The following is an 18612-nucleotide window of genomic DNA, read 5'->3' as shown; positions in this document are numbered from 1 at the left end:
CGAAAAGGTATGTGTTGTAAAATTATTTTAATTTCACACAGATAATTAACTTTTACAACAACAAAGTGAGTACTGCTTTGTTAAAGAACTACATATCTGTTCACATGATGTTATCCAGAAGAATAGACTGTCGAATTTTTAGAAACCGCTGGTTTGAGAATTCTCAGCTGTATAAATTTTTTTCGGTGTTAAAAACGTGTATGCGATGAAAAAATTACTTATGGCGAACACAGATACCCCATAACGCTGAAGTAAAGAGAGCGGTAAAATGCGTTAACTGACGTGGAAGCGCCATGACTAATCAGTACATTCTCAACTCCCTTTTACAATGTCCTATGAATTAATTTATTTTAAGTTAAGGGAACTGTTAAAAAGAAACATAAATTGAGTTAATATCAACGAATTTAAATAAAGCTAAAAGTATGACGCGACAAATTTAACAACGCAATGCAGAACATCTATTGCCTGGTCTTGTAATTGGTCGAGGGAATTGAAATAATTTCAGAACAAATTGAAAGTGTTCGATTAAATTATTCACTCCACAATTTTCCAAAAGATTCATCAAAGTTGTCTGCTGAAAGGTTGTAACATCATAATTAAATTAACGCTTGCCTTATTTTTTTTTATTTTATTTTCTATAACGTTCAATGGGAACTCTATAGAAACATGATACGCAAGAAAAACGCCATTCTTGTACGTGAAGACTGAAATGTAACGTAAGAAACTTGAGAGTTGGCGATGAGTCTTGAAGGCGACATCAGAAATACTGCCATCTCTATGTCAACTCTAGAAACGTGAGAACGAAACAAGCAAACTTTCCGGCGTCAAAAGAACATCGACAGGTTCCATGCGAACTTAGTGTGTACGGCACAAGGAACAAGAAAAATAGTCAAACTTTATCAAGAAGTTCTATGAAGATCGTATGAAGCCTATTTCACTTCACTTCTTCTCGTATATGAAACTTGAGGAAAAACTACATAAGACTGAATGGAAAGTGTACTCTTTGGAGTACATTAAAATTTCATAGGTTTTCTTCACGTCACATCACGGGCTATGACGTCAGCATGTAACTAATTGAATAAGAAATGCCAATGACGTTAAACTGAGTCCATAGACCGAGTGACCACCGGTGTAAGTGGTCACCCTCTACCAACAGCCTCTTCGGAGGGTGGATGAGTGGGTGGAGGTTCAGGGCACCCTCATGTCCTTGAGGTAAGAAATCACCCCTAAAGGCGGATGAACCCGGATGGGTCAACGACATATCATGCGGAAGGCAAGGGGAATCCACCGCATTAAAGATTATCAGGATTTCACAAGTATCAGCAGCTCAGAATAGCTGCTATAAACCAATCTGAGGATTGAATATAAAAGAAGAAGGAGAAGAAGAATGGTAGAGGTCGCGCGAGAAGTGCTGTCACTTGCGCAAAGAACTGATTTTGGTCTTATGAGATGGACTCGTCCGAAGCACGCACCAGAGGGGTGTCAGCTTCAGTTGGTTTGTAGCTCTAGCTGTGTTTAGTTCGGTGCGTCACCGCAGTTGAGGCCTTGCGACCCCCCTCCCCTACTACTGAACTCCCCTCTCTCGGCTTACACATCGCGCATTTATGTGCCACCACTACTCGCGCGGCCTTAATTGGCTGACACTGTTGTAATAATGTGCTCCAAAAATGTTATAAACGACAGACAGGCAGACAGACGGATAGACAAACAGCCAAATGCCCATAAATTGTTCTTAGCTGACGCTGAAGTATGGAGAAAACTTGCGAGATTTCAGGTTATCACGGCGGCAAGTATAACTTTAGGTGTTTTCTGGTTTGTTGCGCCGTGTAATCTAGTAAAGTTTTACCGACGTTTCAGAGTCAGTAAGCACCTCCGAAACGTCGGTAAACTTCTACCAGACGACACGACATAAAAAACCAGAAGACAGCCATCTTCGTGAAGAACACGATTCGTGATGCATTTCTGTGGATGGCTTTCACTAGCCCAGATTCTGGCTTAGTTAAATTTGCCTGTTGTTAACCTCACCGATGCGCAGCGATGAAATGTTGCAATTGGCGAGAAGTGGTACAGACACTGTAAAATTAAAGTCGTCTTTATGTGAAAACATAAAAATACCACCCATAAACGTTCCACGTTTCTCAGTAGTAAAAGAAAAGCAAAGTTCACCCTTGTGCCTCAACACCATACCGTGGATGCAGACATTTCCTTGTAACGTAGCTGATTCGATGCATCCACTAGGTATAAACTGCGCGTTGGGACGTGGTGGTGAGAAAATTTCTGCCCGAATCGAACTCTCAGTTCAACTTGCCTCGGTGTTTAAGTATTTTTAAGATATTTATACGTAATTATATTTATAAAACGAAACAAACCTGACAATCGCCATAAACATTCTTGGCTTACGATGATTAAACTGGAATAATAAGTTTTTCCCCATGGAAGGCAAATCAATTATTACTATTTATTACATCCGTGTTACTAGTCCTTATTTTAAACTGTTTACTTCGGAAGTCCTGTACTGAGCTTCACAGTTCCCTTGGTATCACAATAATTCAGCTGTGATCTAGTGTACTGAGGTAGTTACGACTCCCATGTGTGGAAAGCATAGTTTACCTCACATAGACCATTATTCTGCCTACGTCACCAAACAATGGACCTTATCTGTTTCAAAGTTTGCAAGAGAAACTTTGTGCAAACTTGGCTTTATCAGCGTCACTAGTAGGTTCAACTGAAAGGCACCATATGGATAAGCTCTCATTGAAACTCTCTGTTTCGCGACTGAAAACTTTAAACCATTATCATTCGGCCTTTGATTCATGCACCGCTAAAATAGCTGTGGTTTACCGACGACAGGGACCCTATCTGTCTCCCATTACACAAGCACATATAATGGTCTCTGAACCTATAGTAAATGCCACTAAAATTCTTCAAGGTCACATCAAAGTCGTAGAGCGATGAACAGTGGAGACACAGCGTAGCAAACCTAACAACTCTGTACTGGTGACTTAAGCCACGTGGGAATGGGACAATCCCATGGCCTTGAATCGTGCAGTTTTCTGACGGCTACAATATAATTATAACCAATTAGAAAATTAACGTCTTTATGTGTCACTGAACAATTGCTAATAAAAGTGGTAGAAGAAGGGGGTTTGAAATAATTTAATTTGTCACACACATCCATCTTAAAAGTACGTGGAGTTTAAAGATGGCTGTCTTCTGGGTTGTTACGCCGTGTAGTCTGGTACAAGTTTACCGACGTTTCAGAGGTCCTTGCTGTCTCCATCATCAGGGCTATGATGATGGAGGCACCTACTAGACAACACGGCGTAAAAAACAACTCAGAACACCACAACCCACATTTTTACAGCCGTGAGAACTAGAAATCTTATGTAAGTGGTAAGTATTTAAAAATGTTGTAGGAGTCGGTCTTTGCCCCAAGATTCCAACTAAGGTAATCTACTGAAGAGATTCGGAAATTTAAAATGCCAAAAAGATGTGATACTGATGTATCTATACACAGAGATAGAGACAGTTACATTTTGGCGTACGAATACTAATAATGCACATTTGTCAAAACAAATAAACGTAAGAATTTAGTTTCCTGTAAATCAGTAATTTTGTTGTTACGCTATTTTGTCATCATGTCCTCGACAGAAGAGGTCGGTCTGCGGGTCGTGAACTCGCTACCTTTCGAATTCAAAGCAATAAAAATCACTACTACAAAGAGACATACACTAGTAGCTAGAGCAGTACACCAATTTTAAATCAATTTATCAATCAATCGTAAACATCTCATCTCACTCATCTAGAATTGACGTTGGCAGCAGATAACGCATGGGGCAATCAATATAAAACCCTGGTTAAGTTACGTGAAGGCGAAACTCACCTCATATTCTTCGCAAGTTCCACGCTCATATTTGCCAGCACGTCCAGTTCTGGAACATGGCACCAGTGCTCTGGCCTTGCCGCCATAAACAGCTGATTGTACGCGTGGAATCCACAGGGTAAAACTCCAGGCAGAAGGACGAACCAGAGTAGCAGCTGTTGGTAGGAGCCGAATTCACCCACATCGGGTAGGATCGCATCTAAATCCATACTGGCACTGGAACAACGGAATACACGTTCTAAAGCAAACATTTTTTTTTGTACTATCTGTTCCAGTAAAACATGCTACGCTTTTGACTTCCTCTTTGAAATGTGTGAAATGTAAGTGCTTAGACCAGGGGTGGCCAACCCGCGACCCGCGGGCCGCATGTGGCCCGCCTTGAACATTTTTCCGGCCCGCGAGATTCATCACACTTTTACAAAATATATTTATTAGTATCATTATTATTATATTATCTATGTTTACATGTAAGAATAATAGTAAACACAATAATAATAACTCATTATGTTTCAATTTTTCACTCCAAAAAATGTCTATAGCGTATCTAAATCTAATATGGGGATATATAATTTTATATGTGGCCCGCGGAGTTATGATGCATTTCCAAAGTGGCCCGAAAGATCATTTGGGTTGGCCACCCCTGGCTTAGACCCTCGCAGTGGTAAATAAATAAGGGCAGAAAGAAGTTAAAACATACGAAAGAGTCTTATTCATTTAAAAATCACGTCTATCTTTCACAATATGGACAACATAAAATAATTTTCTGTGAAATTCTGTGACACCTGTTCAAAGGCTTTTCATTTATTTAATTATAAAAATATACAATTAAAAACTTCATTACAGTTAATTAACTTCCCAAATTATGTACCATTACACACTCACGTTTTTTAGTTAATATGGTTCATTAGATTACCGAAGCTTTGATTTTTTCTAACCCCCCACAGGCCTATTAATAATTTTTGATGGAACTGTGGGAGTATACTATCTATGTAGCCTATCATGTCTTTAAAATTCATTGGACGACGTACGATGAAAGTCGAGGAGCTTAATTCCCAAAAATTATAACATATATATATATTAAAATTATATTTGAGGTACTTGTGGGTTATCGGGACACAAAATGGGAGAGTCGAATATCTGGATTCATATTCATGTGGCGGCGTACAAATAATAACGGCGATATTTTTAAAACGATTCTAAAATCTATAAGCGAATTTTGGCCTCCGGAGACAGGTTTTAACAACGATTAACATCTCATGCATATCCAGATAAAATATAATAATTTGTCATTTATTGAAATAAAATATAATAACTTTCAAGTATATGTCATTTATCCACACACATTAACCTAACCCATTTTTAAAGCGATGTGTCCCGATAACTAACAAATACCATATTTAAATTTACTTCGTTACTTGCTTATTGCTATTTATCACTGTGATATAGTTGCATATTTAGGTTATTTTTAGATTTATATACGGAGTATTGGAATGGCTAACTATAGGCCTATCATATTTTTATCTTCCCATATATGCCTTCTTTTCTCAAATTGTCTCTTCTCCAGATTATCCGGCTAAAGTTTTTGTATGCCCCAAAAGATATTATGGCTCTTTCTTCCAAATCCTTGCTGCCTTCAACATGGTCTATCATGTATCTGCCAAGTTTGAACTCAATTTTCTTCGGAACGAGTCGTAATTTTGAGAAAGTTTGCTGAAATACTGTAGTACTCAAGCAATTCTTTTATCATTTGTTTTCGTTTAATTTTGTGAAGTGTCTAATAGCGGATATTCATCATCGAATAGTATATTCGACCATCTGAAAGCCCAGAAAAGGTTAGAAGAGCCTTCCATGATAACTGTGACGTTAAGGTGGAGTTGACAGGCACACATTTTCAAACTTTGTCAAGAAAGTTGCAAAACAGGATCAGTTTTGAAGCTGCAGGGCTTCAACATAAAGGTCTGAAATCAATATTTCAAAAAGATCGAGGGCAAACACATTCAACACATCGTAATATAAATGACTTGAGATAGTGATCTGAATGAGATTTTTACGTCTCGTTGTTTAAGTGAAATAATTACATTTAGAAGCCACATTTTGAAACATTCTGTATATTTATGCACGTAAGTCTTATAAGAATAAACGTCAATAATAATGAATATAATTAACTAGTGTAAAAAAAGGCTATTGTAATTCAACGGGACATGATTTTTTTTAATACCCCACACTCCGCTTTATTTTATTCTTTTGTTACCTTCTTTCCACCATATTGTTTTTTCCTTCCACATCTTTTAGTCGCCTTAAACCTCTCCACTTTTCCTTTTTATCATATCCTTCGTAAAAATTAATAATTACTTTATAATATTAATTTAAAATAGTTTACAGTTAAACTATATCGCTCATAACACGTCATTACAAGAAAAAGACAATGGAACATATCATCCATGTTTTTATGCGTTTTACACATTTAAATATCTCATCTGTGAGTTCAAGCAACGACAAACAATCTGCATTATATATAATGGGCAAAAGTCATTACAATGAACAAAGGACTCACCTGTAGTTTAAGGAGACAGAGAATTTCTCATTACGAAATTCGCATTAGTCTCATAACTACACGAAAATAAATATATATTATTTAGTGTTTGAGCCGTTTAAGTAAGAGCTGTTGACAGATTCACGAGTTATAATTCACATCTAATCTTAATTACAGGCATACTTTGCATAAGAGAGAAAATTACATAATCCAGAGCCACATACAAACTAAAGAGGAATGAATGTTTGTACTGAGTGACTTTAAAATTCAGTCGGATTGAATACTCAAAACTAAATGTTAATATTCTTTAAAAATATAATTGTCGTCTGGATTCATAAGTCTAATGTAGGATTCTTGTCAGCACACTGGAACATGAATTATCACAAGAGGTAAATCGCTTGATTAGAAAAGCAACTATTAGCTTCTCAATAAGGATTTGTCTAAGAATGTTCGTAAGTACGCCCTTAATTTCTGAAACTTACCTAAGCTTCACGTAAAAAATTCTATTGTAAAAAATTACTTATTATTGCTATATTTTCAAGCGAACGATATAGCTTCACAATGCAATTTCCTTATACAATTTATAATTCATAAATCTCGCTGTTCAATGAATTTTCTATCATACAACCCGATGGTTCATCGCCATGATGACAAAAACCAACCTCTTAATCTTAACCTGAACTTGATCTTCACACTCATTTCTCTGACATCCATTTGGAAAAATACCATCTTCTTCCTGATCTATCTTGAACTTTTCCAAAGGACATTTGTACCCATTTATTATTTCCCCATGCGTACTACATTTCACGCCCACTATAAGGTCTGTTCAACAGGAACCAAGCCGAATATCGTGGCCAAGTGGATAGCCCTCAAAATCAATAGGTCCCTTCTTTCATACTCGGCCTTGAGACAAGCTACCCTTGCCTAGGTTCTTCTTGGTTTTCCTAAGTCACTTCAGGAGATTCCGTGATAGTACCTTAAACAGACAGCGACCGCTTCCTTCCATGTCCTTTCAAATTCTCTGTTCATTAACGACTCGACATTGTATATAGTAGCTGAGCATCGTTAAATAAACTACAAATAATTTATATTCGAAAAAAACCAGGTTTTATTATAGGATATTCTGAAGTTCCTCGTGTTTTTCCTCAGTCCCTCCAAAAAAATGCTGGTGTGTGTATGTGTCAAATTACAACATTCACAGGTATGCTAAATAATCTCTGCGATTGAACGAGTGTCGTTAAATAAAGTAGTCTACTTAGAGATTAAAGATAACGAGATGACCACGCATCTGTCATACACGTTTCTTTGATCCACGGGTATTCAGTAGTGACGCCGCTTGAAGTCTAACACTGGCACAGACCACAACAAACGTACGAATGGGGCAACGAATCGAGCACTCCGGTGCAGAGAGATCCTTCAGATGACGCATGGACTCGGCCTTTGCGTGCAGACGGACGAATGAAATGTTGAAGCCTGAATAACGCAAACACTTTCTTTTCCTACAAACTTTATTTACACACCAAGAGTTCCATAAACATTAATTGACTCAAACAGTTAAAAAAAATTATGAAAGTGTATGGAGTACACATATTTTATGGATTCTTTCGTCGTGATTTTTAATATTTCGTTTGCCCTGATTTTCATTTCGGCCTGCACCTTAGCTACCCTGAACATGGAGGCGATTTTCTCCTCGAAATTTTGGTAACCACGTACGAGACTACAAAGGCTATAAACCGTCGTGAAAAAAGCAACCAACTCCACGGTTCTGTTCTGTTTCAGTAGCCAATACTAAAATGACAAGAAATTCTCTACAATTGCAAAGTCCGAAGTTGCTTTGCAGTGTTTATAAAAAAAATATTCTATTCTGAGTCACTTGAATCCTGTCCACATTCCATTGTTTTGAGATCCGTTTTAATATTACTCTCCCATCTACGTCTGGTTCTCACAAGTAGTCTTTTTCCCATTAAATATCTGAAAATGTTATATGCGTGCTACAAGTCTTTCCTATCTCATTGTCCTTTGTTTTACAATTAAAACAGTGTTTGGTGACGAGCAACAATTATGAAGCTCCTAATTATGTAATTTTCTTTATTTCGTGTTAATTCCTCTATCTTAGGGCCAAATATTCTTATCACCACTTTTAAACCATTTTGTATAAGCAATTCAGATTACTGTATATCGGAACTTCGGATATAAATCACCATTCTATGAACATTTTGGAACTATATTTTGTTTTGACATCAGACAATAAATTCAAATCCTCCGCAAAATAAATTATCTGCCATTTTTAACATCTAATTAACCCACTGTCACACTCTGACGACTGTCGAATGTTTCTTCGTCAAGTCTTTAATAAACCAGATCATTAAATTCGAAACACCAAGCCTATTATACAACAGTTATAGTACATTCCTACCACGTAATATAATTTAGGGCTTTTATATTAAAACACTTGCCTAAATACAAGTATTTTGAGTAAACATAAGACGTGAAGAACGTCGATTAATTTAAATTTTTTCCCGCATTTGACTTAGTACAATTCATGTCGAGCGAAACACGTAAACACTTGCCTCGCGCAGCGCACCACTGAGAACCAACGACTGCCCCGCGTCGCTTACAGAGAAGCACTGAGCGATGGCCATAAGAAAACAGTTCATGCGCCTCAACACGTCCTGCCCCTACCACACCCCTCTCATCGGGTTTACGCAGGTTAGGTTAGATTCGAACCCGGTCTTGGTTTTCGTAACAGAAGCCAATTAGGCCAAAGCGATTATTTCATAGCCTCTACCATCAGGAGAGAGATTTGCAAATTGCGACGCCCCACCATATTGAACCTGAACGACGTAAGGTTCAAAATCTAAATGCATGTAGCAGTTTCCTTCGTCAGAGGCTTGTTGTAGTCCCTCAGCTAGATATAAATTCACTACTTTTCTTAAAACTCAAATATTCAATATTATGTTTGCGCAGTCCACAAACTATTTCTTTAATATCCATTTTAATATTGTCCTCTTATTTAAACCCGTGTCTCTCAGTGGTCTTTTCCTTTTAAATTTTCTTATTAAATTTCTGTAAGCTTCTCTTATCTGACACGAAGACCCACATTTCCTGTTTATCTCGTCCTCTTCGATTTGATTATCCAAAAAACATTTGTTGAAGATTAAGAATTATAAAACTCTTTTTACATAATTTCCTCCATTATTCTCTTGCTTCTACTTTATTAGGTCCATAATATTTTCCTCGGAACGTCTTTCTCAAGCATCGTCAATGTTACTTAATATGATGAAAAGAAAAATAATTTTCTTTTTGACATAATAAGTAAGCCTGTCTGTCCTTCCTAAGCACAAGAGAATCAAGAACCTTTCTCTGTGAAACTCAGATAAACTTAAATGATGAACAAACGTTAGTCTGAAACGTCGCCAATGGACAACAACCAGAAAATAACAAAGTACCACTCGGGCGTTTTCCCGGTTACCTGCGTGAGATTTTTTAACTTTTCCCATAGTTCCATCTGTCTAAAGTGGTCATGCTTGAAATCTGAGACGAACACAAGAATTACAAGTTTACAACGCAAGCCGGAAGCGGATAAATTCTTGTTATTTCAACACGATATTAACCGGTTCAAATGACGTAGTAATATTCATATAATTCAAAGAAAGTTCGCTCACCTCAGATATTTCAATTTCAAGTATTATGTCACTGGAGCACAAAAGAGACACACGCTACTATCTCGGTAACTGCACCTGAAGCAAATGGCGGAATACGCTGTTGAACTTCACTGAATCAAGCACTAGATGTCAGCACCAGCTTGAAGCTTCTATCTGATACCGTTCGTCGGAAAAATGCCTGACCGACATTACCCACTGATCGCCATTCCCCCGTCCTCCCCTAATGATGATTGTGTGAGGATTAACAAGCAGCCAGACCTGGATCGGGAAAGACTGAAGAAAATCGCAATTTCATCCTTCTCCTTCCTAAATAAAATGGGCCACAACTCAAAGATGAAGCGTCCAAGGATGTGTATACAGACTTCATTCGACGAAATTTTCAGAAACTCCCTGTATGTCCTCGTATGGCCACGGTGGTCTAGCGGTTAGAATGCTGGCCTTGTAATCCTGGGGTCTCGGGTTCGATTCCCGGCGGTGCCCGAATTTATAACTTGTGTTGGGCAAGGCCGTGGTCTAGGCAACACGGAGTTTTCCTCCGTGGCATCCCAACAATTACTCCATTCACACACAGAAGAAGGCAATGGCAAACCACTTCTGGATCATCTGCCAAGAACGTATATGAACAGGTCCCAGTCCGAGAAAAGGATGGAAGGATCCTGTTCATATGGACCTGTCGTCTGACAGAACACTAAATAATATTAAGATGAGGTGGTCTAGCGGTTAGAACGCTGGCCTTGTAATCCTGGGGTCTCGGGTTCGATTCCCGGCGGTGCCCGAATTTATAACTTGTGTTGGGCAAGGCCGTGGTCTAGGCAACACGGAGTTTTCCTCCGTGGCATCCCAACAATTACTCCATTCACACACAGAAGAAGGCAATGGCAAACCACTTCTGGATCATCTGCCAAGAACGTATATGAACAGGTCCAGGTCCGAGAAAAGGATGGAAGGATCCTGTTCATATGGACCTGTCGTCTGACAGAACACTAAATAATATTAAGATGAGGTGGTCTAGCGGTTAGAACGCTGGCCTTGTAATCCTGGGGTCTCGGGTTCGATTCCCGGCGGTGCCCGAATTTATAACTTGTGTTGGGCAAGGCCGTGGTCTAGGCAACACGGAGTTTTCCTCCGTGGCATCCCAACAATTACTCCATTCACACACAGAAGAAGGCAATGGCAAACCACTTCTGGATCATCTGCCAAGAACGTATATGAACAGGTCCCAGTCCGAGAAAAGGATGGAAGGATCCTGTTCATATGGACCTGTCGTCTGACAGAACACTAAATAATATTAAGATGAGGTGGTCTAGCGGTTAGAACGCTGGCCTTGTAATCCTGGGGTCTCGGGTTCGATTCCCGGCGGTGCCCGAATTTATAACTTGTGTTGGGCAAGGCCGTGGTCTAGGCAACACGGAGTTTTCCTCCGTGGCATCCCAACAATTACTCCATTCACACACAGAAGAAGGCAATGGCAAACCGCTTCTGGATCATCTGCCAAGAACGTATATGAACAGGTCCCAGTCCGAGAAAAGGATGGAAGGATCCTGTTCATATGGACCTGTCGTCAGACAGAACACTAAATAATAATAATAATAATATGTCCTCTTATGAACTATATTTCATGTCTTGCTATTTTTTAATAATATCGTATTCTGTAACCCTGTGCGATGTACAACCCTGTAATTACGTTACCACAGAACGTACGAACGTGGCACGTAAAGCTGCTTACACGAAACACCTGACCGTGTTAGCTGAATACTTTAAGACGATTTCAGGGTCTAAAACAGACTGCTATAGAACAGCCGTATTTCCTGACATCCATTAAAGTGGACTAACTTTCTATGCAACTCCGCTGCTGTGATGTTACCGTCCAGTTTACCTCAAAACAGTCACTGCGAAAGAGTAATCAGTAGGATGTATTGCTGTTTGTGAACAATTAGCTTTTACAAACTTAGACCTATGTAGTAAGGTATAATGCAAGAACAAAGGACTTCACTGTTAACTTCATGAGACACAAACACTCACAGAGCATTCGGAGATCGTTTTACTTATATTTTCGGAGTCACTTCAACTTTTAAGCATATAATTACAACTTAAATTTTATGTGTATACAAAAATTATTAAACATTACCTCATTTTTATTAAATTATTCTGTTGAACTTTTCCGATGTCCAGGTGTTATTAAAACCGCAAGGTTTTAGCAGCTGATTAATCAGGTAAGAGGAGAACAAGGAAGGAGCTAATTTGTAAGCCTCCCTGGCAGAGTTAACGTCAAACCTCAAGGTCTGAGACTAGCTCAAACACGAGGTACAAAGGATTACCTTTACTTTGTTCTCCTTCCGTCTGATAACGGAGGTAGAATTAACTTCCGAAACTGTGGTTTAAATAACAAAATCTAAAACTGTATTTCGCTATCGCAAAAAACCTTCGAACTTCGACGTTGTATTTTCCTCAGGCCATACGATTCTTTTCTGCATAAACTATGTATGGGTCCTTCGCGCTGTGTTCTGCCGAGTGCCGTTCGAGATGCACAGTTATTTTAATCGGTCCTATTTATTACGTATCACATTTATGCCTAACGTCTCGGTTTACCACAGGATCATTATGATTCTTCCAACCGCCTTTCTAAATACGCCAAATTGTGATAGTTTCAATGTTTATTTTCTTATATTTGCTCCTGTTTTAACTGCATATATCACAATAGACCTGATGACATTTTTATTTGTATTTATAGGCCCGGATATTCTGGTTGTCTTAAACTGTTGTTTGACTTCGATTTATAGGACTTCACTCCTTACTGTTTAAACTTCAAAGTGTTTAAACTTAATATTTATCTAAGATATTGGTTTACGTTCTCATATACTGATGCATTAATATCAAATACATTTGTACATTTCATCATGCAAATAGCATTTTGGAATTGATAATCAAAATCACGTTGAGTATTGCCTTGAAACATAATTTTGAATGTCTTGGAAGTGTCCTGGAGCGTATAGGAAGAGAGGTATTCGTCTTCGCTGCGTTGTGTTAATGGATATCACACCGACGCTACACTCAATGTTCTAGTGACGCATCACACCGTCAGAAGCTGACAGATAACTGCGCTTACCACGTAGTAATTCCATCACATTTTGCTGATGTACTGAAATTTATTAATGACACTCTGGAAGAACCTATGGATGTAAAATAATCTTATTTTAAATTTCCAGCATTTGTCTTCGTTGGGGAAAATCTCATTTCAAACATCTGACAATTAATTTAATGATATAATTACTTCTATAAATCATCTTCATTATCTGTAATTAACACTACTTCATCTCCACTTCAGACTCTGCTTATTTCTTTCGTCCCGATTTCCCAATTCATACACCTTTTTCCTTTATAGATTTATAATTTCATTCATTAGAACATTTAAAATAAATGGCTCCTTGCTGTAACCCTCTCTTAATGTATGTCTATGATGATAATCTCCCATTTACATTATTTCTTGTACAATATTAGTATATATACGTACTTGACAAATAAAAAGCCGATTTGACACGTTCTGTTCTAAAATATCTCAAACTTGTTTTAAGTGCAGGATATCGAAAGCGTTCGATATAGAGAATATAGTTTATTACATTCAAGGTAAATATTACATTTATTTATACATATATCCGAGATAAATGTAAATATAAGTAGAAGTAAAGCATTTTCGTAGCCAATAGCTGTGCCAAAAGAATAGTTACTATTGATTACGAAATTAAATTTAAACTTTAACAAATTTTATAATTAGCTCACATGAATTATAATAATTTTACTAGCATCGTATTTATTTATTGAAAATAACCGTAGCTGTAGTTGTAAAAATTATTATTGGGATTAAAAAACGTGACCCTAAAAATCCCTTTGCTGCAGTAGACGTATTTCTTGAAATCGGTATGGTCGTAATTTCAGCTCCCTTGTCTCTCGACGAGCACTTCCTATGTCCCGAAACGTTGTTACCAGCCAATTAATTATTGTCTTACTCTGTAATTCCTTGTAAAGTTACGAATCGATAAACTTCCGATAAACAACAGCAAACGATTTCGATGTTAATTAACGTTTGAGAATGAACAAACTTTCTGATTATGACGTTCTTGCGGGTTCTGGCACAGTGTGGACTGGCCAGCATTTTGGAAAAGCGTACTGTCTGAAATTTGCCATAATCCTTTGTAATACCACGCCAAACCTCAAAAGAATATTATATTCTTAATAAGGTGTCGGAACAAACAAATATACATTTGGTTCCTTGTTAAATTTATGTAGGTTTTATTTAACTATATTTAAATACACTTCTATAATCTAAAAATGAATATAAGAAACGCATTAATTTATAACCTGAAAATCTATAGGGATATCTAAGCGTAAATAGTTGACTACCGCCACGGTGGTCTAGCGGTTAGAACGCTGGCCTTGTAATCCTGGGGGTCTCGGGTTCGATTACCGGCAGTGCCCGAATTTATAACTTGTGTTGGGCAAGGCCGTGGTCTAGGAAGCACGGAGTTTTCCTCCGGGGGCTTCCCCGGTTTCTCCGTGGCATCCCAACAATTACTCCATTCACACACAGAAGAAGGCAATGGCAAACCACTTCTGGATCATCTGCCAAGAACGTATATGAACAGGTCCCAGTCCGAGAAAAGGATGGAAGGATCCTGTTCATATGGACCTGTCGTCAGACAGAACACTAATAATAAAAAAAAACATTTCAAAGTCTTCTCATCTATACCTAGGTCTCCCAAGTGGCCTCTTGCTGTCGGGGTTGAAACTAATTTTTTTTATAAATTTATCATCTCTCCTCCCATGCAACCAGCCTTCCCCCAATCTTATCTTTCTTAATTTGATATACATTTATAAATTACCTTCAAATAAAAGACAATAATTTTTGACATGCTGTCAAATATAAACGTGATTAGCAACTTCGGCCAAAGTTCTTTGAAGTTACCAACAATCGCAGAGACTAGGATATTTATTGGTTAATTGCAACCTATAGGAAGCCAGGAATTTTGACCTGTCAGTTTTAATTAAATGAAAGTGTAATTATTTAATAATGGCCCGTTAGATTCAATCGAGTTTTAACGAAACGCCATTCTCTACTTGTTGAAACAGGACGGATGGAAAAGTCCCCTTGCGTCGTTTGTCCATCAGAAAATTACTGCAAATTAGGTCTGCTACATTGTTTGTTCATATGTGCAGGACACCCATCTCCTCATCTCTCTCTCTCTCCTCTTTAACTTCATCCCCAGCTTCGAATTCTCCTAATTTGCCTTCTCTCGTTTACTTCTTCGCCTCGTCTATTTCCTCTATTTGTTCATTACAACCAAAAGAGTACACAGTGCAATGAAATGAGTGCTATTTCCTTTCTAATATTTTACACACAGATAATTCTAAAAAAAAGGGTTTTTAAATAAACCAAGAAGCAGTCTTACTCACCTCAAGATAAAACAGCTGACACTTTCCAGTTCGCGTATGAATAATCTAAGAGTGCAACAGTTTCTAGACCGCTCCGCACTGTACAGTCCTATCAAGTATGATCCTGCTCTTACCTTTATAGTTTAACTAAATTAACTGCATGGAGCAGAGCCATACTTGAAAAATTTGTAATTGCTCAGGTGATCAAGGAATTTTCCGCCTTCTATGTTACACAAACATACGTTTCATGTTCGTGTTTGTAAGATTCCTCCACTGCACACAATCTTCAGCCAGATGAATCTAGTCCATGCGATTGGGCAACATTTCCATTAGTCAACTATTTTTTTTTTATTTAGTGTTCTGTCTGACGACAGGTCCATATGAACAGGATCCTTCCATCCTTTTCTCGGACTGGGACCTGTTCATATACGTTCTTGGCAGATGATCCAGAAGTGGTTTGCCATTGCCTTCTTCTGTGTGTGAATGGAGTAATTGTTGGGATGCCACGGAGGAAAACTCCGTGTTGCCTAGACCACGGCCTTGCCCAACACAAGTTATAAATTCGGGCACCGCCGGGAATCGAACCCGAGACCCCAGGATTACAAGGCCAGCGTTCTAACCGCTAGACCACCGTGGCGGTTTTTGAAATGTATCTTAAATAAACACAGGGTATACACAAAAGAATGATGCAGTCTCAAAAGATAATAACAAAATTATTGCCGCCGCTGACGGTGTATGTTGTGCCCGTGTAAGGTGAGAAATAATTTTTTTATTAACTTTTGAAACCGCACCATTCTTTTGTGTATACCCTGTTTGATGTGAAACTGTGGATGGATTTAACTGGCTCAGGATTGAGGTCAGTAGCCGACTCTTAAGAAACTCGCTTTCATCTCTGGTATAACGAACTGCCACCAAGAGAAAATAACATTTACACTTGTGTGTCACAGTAATCTGTTATTTATGGAAAGGTCTTCAATAAATGTGGCATTTACATTTCTAACAAAAATATATGGAACATTGCTCTATTCAACAAGCACCTCTTAACATGTCAGCTACATTGCAGTGAAACCAGAAGACAGTCACTTTCACTCCTGATACTTACATAGCCTATGAAGAAGTCCCCTGATTTATCACAATAACCAAAACCCATCATTGAATCTTGAGAAGTGAAATCAGTCCACTTCAGAGTCTTATATAATCTCTCCCTTTCAATATTATCCAAAGAAAACTGTGTATCTGTTCCTTCTTGTACCTACCTTGAAAAAACATAAGATGACGAACATCACTATCAGGAACCAAACTACTTTAGTGGAGCAGAACCATCTCGGGAGATATGCAGTGCATATTTGATCCACAACGTTTATTAGCCATGCCACATATTTGTCCTTGTACGCAACAATCGCTGGTGCTGGGCCTTGTAACAACAATATAACTGTAACAGAACATCACATCATTGGTACATGCCTTAATCATCTCACTCTCAACTTTATTATATTAATAATATTACAATAATAGTACACACTCAAATACACAATAGAAGGCTTCTATATAAAGAGAAACTTAAAGAACTTTTTCAACCTCCCATCACTTTACCCAGCATGGGTCAATGACCAGAACAGCACCATGTTCTTTGAAAGCCCTAGTCTCATTTCTTGCGTTGATTTCACAGACAAATTTCAAACCTAAACATTGCAGTCAGTAAATTTGTAGTTTTGCATGTATCATCTTTACTTTTATACATAAAAACTGGCAACACAGATCCTGAACCACACTGTATGAAGCATTCTCAGAATCTAATCTGTCCCCATATTATACATGATTGTAACTTTGAGTTGTAGTAATTTCTGCACAAATATTTGAACTTCGCAAATGAAGCGATTATTCCTTAGGGTAGCAAATTTTGTCACCTTTAATTAAATTGCAGTATAGCTTAAACGTTTACATCAGCAACCTGCAAGCATAGTTTCTAGTAAGTTACGACTTAAAAACATTTCTATGAAATGTTAAGTGACAAAGCAGAAATTGATCACTTTTACTTTATCCTTACGAGTTAAATTACGAAATGGAAATTTTTTTGAAGTATTTCTGCCGTGGTGACATTTATCACGTTCGTCTTTACATAACTGCATCAGAATAAAGGCTTTTCGTACTCAGTAGCACACAAGCAAGTTAAAATTCAATTTAAACATTCAATATCTCACTTACTAATGTCCATGTCTTCCATTGTGCACAAAAGTAAACTATGATAACACACCATAAACAGCACACAAACACAAATCCGTTTCTGTAGAAACTCTGTCATAATGCTTCTAAACAAGAGTTATTTACTCCATAGCCAACTATGTTGATTTTACGCTATAACTATCAAAGTTTCACCACAACTAAATTCGGTATAATCTTTAATGTAGCACAGATAAAGAAATTTAATTTTACTCTTGACTGAGTTCATAAAAATGTATTTGTTTCCCACAGTTCGGTGTCATAGCTGCGTATAATTTTGCCGTAATGGAAAATTTACACTACCAAGGACGATAACATTGACACAAATTCTGAGAATATTAAATAGGCCTATGTGTTGTTGTTGAAGTAGAAGTGACGGGAAGCTGGAGAATACCGCATACAGTCGCAATCTATACCTCCGTAGTAATTATGGACCCAAAACTGCCAGACTCAAGTATCCTATCCGCTTGCAGGCACGCGTACCTGAAACAAAACCAAGTACTGAAATAAACATCCGCATTGAGAGACCAGTAGTAATTGTTTCTATGGAGACACTACACCTCATTCATAACCTACTGGCCAACTAAACCGACCTTCAATGTAATCAAAATATTTCTTACTTTACGTCCTCCACACAAGGGTAAGATGACATACATAAATTCAACACACGCTCAAATAACATCAAATTAACTTGCACGCCCTTGCAATATATGACAGAAGATCTACATTGGACTCAGAACGCATACTACTTTGACGCCGACCCAATAAAACAAACCATAACGAACGGCTACGCCATTACCTCGCAGGCAGTGATAGCAACGTCTGAAAAACAGTGAACAAATCCGGCCTAAGCGGTAGGGATATTCAATGATCGTTCTATGCGC

At 38.0% G+C, this 18612-nt stretch overlaps 1 protein-coding gene and 1 long non-coding RNA gene across 5 annotated transcripts in view; both read right to left on the bottom strand.

The window, feature by feature from the left end:
- The window catches only part of Balat (Beta-alanine transporter), a 218949-nt gene extending 208576 nt beyond the window's left edge, over positions 1–10373 (bottom strand). The window contains exons 1-2 of one of the 4 annotated variants that reach the window (XM_022083194.2): positions 10082–10373; positions 3884–4099 (exon numbers count right to left, since the gene is read on the bottom strand). In XM_022083194.2, the coding sequence (XP_021938886.2) occupies positions 3884–4092 (209 nt within the window). In that variant the 5' untranslated portion in view covers positions 4093–4099; positions 10082–10373. Of the gene's footprint in view, positions 1–3883; positions 4100–6437; positions 6962–8872; positions 9440–10081 lie in introns of those variants that run through there. The other 3 variants (XM_022083175.2, XM_022083124.2, XM_087357389.1) reach the window with 3 other exon arrangements.
- Positions 10374–12109: 1736 nt separating this feature from the next.
- On the bottom strand, positions 12110–18521 carry LOC147872312 (uncharacterized). The gene is made up of 4 exons (XR_015537449.1): positions 18349–18521; positions 17714–18211; positions 16765–16940; positions 12110–13251 (listed from the first exon to the last, which is right to left on the bottom strand). It is a non-coding gene; the product is annotated as an uncharacterized LOC147872312 (long non-coding RNA).
- Positions 18522–18612: the final 91 nt, after the last annotated feature.

This window comes from Zootermopsis nevadensis, unplaced genomic scaffold (assembly GCF_977971745.1).
Source record: "Zootermopsis nevadensis isolate Lab colony 2312 unplaced genomic scaffold, Znev_1.0 Znev_ptg000028l, whole genome shotgun sequence".
In the NCBI taxonomy this organism is placed as follows: domain Eukaryota; kingdom Metazoa; phylum Arthropoda; class Insecta; order Blattodea; family Termopsidae; genus Zootermopsis; species Zootermopsis nevadensis.
Note: the sequence above shows the minus strand (reverse complement) of the source record. Positions and strands in the feature narration are given on the sequence as shown.